The 5,258-nt window shown below is 39.8% G+C and overlaps 1 protein-coding gene across 1 annotated transcript; it reads left to right on the top strand.

Moving 5' to 3' along the window:
- The first annotated feature begins 1,843 nt into the window (after positions 1-1,843).
- On the top strand, positions 1,844-4,601 carry LOC149792493 (uncharacterized). The gene has a single exon (XM_089971081.1). The coding sequence runs from the start codon at positions 2,339-2,341 to the stop codon at positions 4,583-4,585; it is 2,247 nt and encodes a 748-aa protein (XP_089827207.1). The 5' UTR covers positions 1,844-2,338; the 3' UTR covers positions 4,586-4,601.
- The last annotated feature ends 657 nt before the right edge of the window (positions 4,602-5,258 follow it).

Here is a 5,258-nt window from a genome sequence, read left to right as displayed (position 1 = left end):
TTGCCCAGGAAGCCTCGAACCACCGCGACAAAACTGTTCTAAGTTTCTTTCTACATACTAGTGAGCTTCTTGTGGAATTCATTGCACTCCAGGATCTTCTTAATATGTTGTCCGACGAAGACAACGGCTTTTACCTTTGCCTCAGACAGCGTAGGGAATAAGTCTTGAAGGTACTTGAAGGCTGCCGACTCCTTATCCAGTGCTCTGACAAGTTGTTTCATAAGGCCCAATTAAGCCTAGACGTCAAAAACTCAGCATTGGACTCGGTGAGACCAATATATCTAATCAAGTCGTTGAGCTCTTTATGGTTGGGGTAGTATGGGTTTCTCTCCTCAGCTCCACCTCTGAAATTGTCATCTGGGTCTAAGTCTTCCTCGCTCTCTGACTTGCTGCTCTCTTCTAAAGACTGCTGCTGTCTCTCCGGACGATTGGTTACGGGGAGCTCAGGGCAGTGTGGCACTGGGGCGATGGACGAAGGAAGGTCCGGATACGTGATAGCAGGTGCATTCTTGTCAGTCCGACGTTTAGAAGAGTCCACCATGCAGAAGTAGCAGATGCTTGATTGGTCAGTGGGTTATCGCCAAATTCGTGGGATAGGAACTTCATGGAGGTCTTTTCCCCTCTGTACCATCCTACAAACATACATTTATTTCACCCATGACCAATGTGTAAGAGATTCTCGCATCATTTTTTATATATGATATATATATTTTCGATAACACTGAAAATTGCAAAACATTTTCAAATTAAAAACTTGTACAGTTTTAAAAATACTAACAAAGTTTATAACATAAAATTCCGAGCATTACCTTCCAGAGTTTGTTTTACAGTGCTCGCAGGTGAAATGAGGTCCCCAGGGTTTGTTATGATCCCCGACAGGCATGACGATACATGCCTTGTAGGCCTCACACATCTTAGCAGATGCTTCCACTTCGTACGTTTTCGCTCCTGATAAATTGGCCACAGACAGAGCAAAATGCATCTGCTGGATGCTTGCAGCCTCTTGATGCCATTTCTGAAAAATGCAGATATGTATCCACATAGGCAGCTGAAACTAAACTGAACTGGTGGGCTTAAGGCCCCTATATTTATACTACAATTTATATTACTGGAAAGTTGGAGAAATTACTCCAAGTTTATTCAGTACTGAATCTATCTGGAATGTTCTGGAAAATAGGCAAATTTCCAAATATCACTGTCCTGGTCACAAAATCAAAGATTTTGGGGAATAATGGCCATTTTCTATACTTCTGAGGCACAAACAATTAGGAAACAACACTTTCTATCCAGGAACAAAAATAATTCTTACAAGGTGTTATTATGGGAGACTGTTCAGTAATCAATCGTGGAGGAGGGGGTGCTTTGTAATTTGAAATATGACATGACTTTGAACGCACTGGGAGAGATTGGGTACAATTTTTAGAGTACAAATAAAAAAAATATGGGTATAAAAATTGATTTCAACATAGGGTGTGTTATTAGTCTTACAGTGTAGAGAAAGGTTTTAATTCTGTGAGATATAATTTACTGTTTTACGATGTTTCTTTACCCCCTCATTTAAAATGTATGAGTTCTATCAGTATTTACTAGGAAGATAATTAGCAGTTATAACTCGTATACATTCTATTCCTACGCCGCACTGCATAACATATTTTCTTTTACACAAATATTTGCCCTGCATTGCAGTGTAAAGTAATTGCCCGACCTCGCTCACCCCCACCCCCGCTTCCACCTAGTATATACTAATAATTCCTTATAAATAATCTATAATCTCTTGCATAACAAACCAAACCCACCTTACTGTTGTGATCGCTGTGAAACAACCCTACCGTTTGGGTGTTGTAAAAGTGAATCAATGATTGAAACAATATGATGTAGATTAATTTATAAACAAAATCAATGACAGAAAAATACATTAGTCCTATGGATTTTCTTTCACTGATTTTGTTTTACAACAATGAAACGATAGCATGGCCTTTGAATATACTTTCGGGAGCAAAATGTACAAGCAGACGGTATAATGCATCGGACAAAGAAAAGGTTAAAAATAGCTACTCATTTCAGATACAATTACAATCTATGTGTCTAGATTGAAGGCAGATAATGAATAATTTAGGCGACGTGCATGTAACCTGCATTTACTCCACTCCATATATTGCAGAAATGAAAGTGAAAGTAGTCTAATGTTCCAAGTAAGATTCAGTATCTGTAAATAAAACACAATATCTTTATGATCCTAAGCAGGAACTTAACAAAGAGTAACCAGACTAACGAAGGTCAGCATATAGGCGTGTTTATACTGTGGAAGTAACACGAGGATTACAGTGTACTGTTCTTCATGGCCAGCAGCAAAACGGCTGCCTCCTCAGCAGCTGAAGATTTACGATGTCCAATTTGTTTGGAGGAATATACGAAACCGAAGGTGTTGCCTTGTCTTCATTCCTATTGTCAGTCTTGTTTACAGAAACACATCGTGCATAATGTTCAAACGAAGAAGGGTGGGTCCACTTTCAGGTGTCCCGAGTGCAGACAGACAACACTTCCTCCATTATCAGACATTCCGGTGGAGAAATGGGCGGAAAAGTACCCTGACAACTCTGTTTTCATGTCTATGCTACCTCCGGAGAAAAGAAAGGTGGATAAGAGTTGTGATTCATGTCTGTATGACCTTGCATCAGCGAGCGCCACAAGTTACTGTATTGTGTGTAAAGACGCCCTCTGTCGTAATTGTGAGAAAGAGCATACAAAAAACAAAGCGACAAGAACCCATGCTATTATCAGTCTTGACGACGTATCTAACACGTCGAATTTAGCTGTTGACTTGTTGATATGTACAACTTGTTCCGAGCATGTTGGTAAAGAATTCGAGTTCTACTGCAAATTTCACAATAGTATATGCTGTTCGGATTGCTTCTACGAGGACCACAGAACCTGTGACAATTTCGTTCGCTTGAGGGAGCATTCTGAAGAGCTGCTGAAAGAGAAGAAAGCGGATGCGGTTGTAGATCGATTGAAAAAAGTAAGGTCTCACTTGAATCGGTTTGAAAAAGAGAATGAAGGAACAATAAAGAAGCTTGAATACGAGTGCGAAAAAATGCCTGATCAAATCGAGGAGTATAGAAAAAAACTGAACAATTTGCTAGATAAAGCTAAAAGTAAAATCGAAATGGAGAAAAATGCGCTCCTGAAGGAAGAATTTCTTGTCCGAGATCAAGAAAACCAACATTGCCAGTCCATGAAGTTTGCTATAGCCAGTTTAGTTTATCTTCTTGAAAAAGTACTGGCCTACGGAAACACTCTTCAGATCTTAACTACTCTACATAAAATTGAAGAACAGCTTGTCTGTTACGAGTCGTCGGTACGAGAGAAATACTCCGAGGTAAGAACCATCGATGCCACACTTTGTCTTGATAATAGCCTCCTTCAGTTAAATCAAGCTGATGAGGATTGCATGGGGAATATTAGCATTGTCGAAAGTAAAAGGCAACTTGCTTCTCAATTTCCATTTACCGCTGTTAAAGAAGAACAAGATAAAATTAAAGCAAGTCAGGTCCAGAATAAAGTGACAACGATAGAACGTCGGGAACAAACGCAAACAATGAACACAATACATGCAGGAAGGGGCATGACTCCAACCACGGCGGCAATAGCAGGAGAAAGACAAGGGCAGACCTTGTCTGTAACGACATCGACATCAGGTCAGGGTCAGAGGTCAATAAAAGTGACAAAGACAGGAGTCCATGGCCAGATTCCAGCAACAACGGTAGCGCTGAGACAAAATCGTGACCAAATTCAAGCAGTTACGGCAAAGCAAGAAGGTCATATGTTCGACGTTTCCTCATTGCTGACATCAACGGTAGCAATGCGAGAAGGTCAAGGTAATACTGCACCAGCGGCGAAATTTACATTCGGCAGGCGCAAATCACAAGCACCACTGACGGCGACTGGAAGTCAGGTATATAATCCAACAATAACAACAATGACAGAAGGTCAAGGACAGACTTCCACAATGAAGATAGCAACAAGAGGTCAGGGCCAGGTTCAAAAAACGAAGATAATGACAGGAGGTCTTGAACAGGCTAATACACTTAAGACGAAGGCAGGAGATGAGAGAATATCTCCAACAATATCCAGAGAGATAGAAAATTTTGGGCAGACACGAGCAAGAAATATCAGAAAAGAGAAATTTAACTTTCAAATGGAAGCGACACTGATGGAATGTCAAGCCCAGACTCTAACAATGCCCATAAAGGATGGAGCTGATGGCTACGATCAGATCACAGAGAAAAAGATAGCACGCCCGGGCGAAACTAAAACGATGCCAAGAACGGTTGAAACTAAGAGCCAAATTCAAACAAACATGGGAATGAATGAACATCAGAGACAAATTGAAACAGTGAAGCAGTCGAAAGGAGATCTGGTCAATACAGCAACGATATCAACAGGAAGGAGACGGTCACCACCAGAGCGATACGATTATGACAACATGTCATCTCCAGAACGATACGACTATGACGACACATCATCGCCAGAGCGATATGACTATGACAACGAGTCATCGACCGACTTATCCGACAATGAGTGAGTTAAAGGTCCTGATACAACAGTGATGACAATGTTGGGACTTCGAAACGTGGTGGGGATCAGTGAGGTAAATGTCAAGGAAGATCTCGTCATTGTTGATGTTATACCTTTATAATCTTTTGATAACTTATTACAGACACTTTATTGAAGTTATGTTGAAGAACAATTGAACTTTGGTAAACGAGACACAATAGCATAACCTTTCAAAGCTGGAAGTCGATATGAAGTTTTAAATATCATATACCATGTTAAGTGTTGTAAATTTCAATGGAATATTATTTATAGATACCAACCGTATTGTTCTTTGACTTGATAGTATTACTTCAATTTAGAGAAGGTGAACGTTTATTAGCAGTTATGTTTGCATTTAGGAAAAGGATGCAGAAGAAGCTAGGTAGAGGAAAGGATTGCATGATCTTAAAACATTCATTAATATATATTTTATTAAAACATTTCTTTACTCGTACATGCAGACAATATCCTGCAACTTTTGATAATTGCTGAGTGACTCGAAACTAATCTAGACCTGTTATTCGATTCAGGGTCAGAGACTAATTTCAAATTCAGATGGTAGCCCCTTGGGATACCAGGAAAAAGTGAACAAGCCCAGATTAAATTTAGAAGCCAGGAAGAAAATATTTTAAAATGAAACAGATTGTCTTGAGATTTTAATC

Source organism: Sinohyriopsis cumingii, chromosome 9 (assembly GCF_028554795.1).
Source record: "Sinohyriopsis cumingii isolate HCF-2022 chromosome 9, ASM2855479v2, whole genome shotgun sequence".
In the NCBI taxonomy this organism is placed as follows: domain Eukaryota; kingdom Metazoa; phylum Mollusca; class Bivalvia; order Unionida; family Unionidae; genus Sinohyriopsis; species Sinohyriopsis cumingii.
The sequence above is the reverse complement of the archived record's forward strand: the minus strand, read 5'-3'. Positions and strand labels throughout refer to the sequence as shown.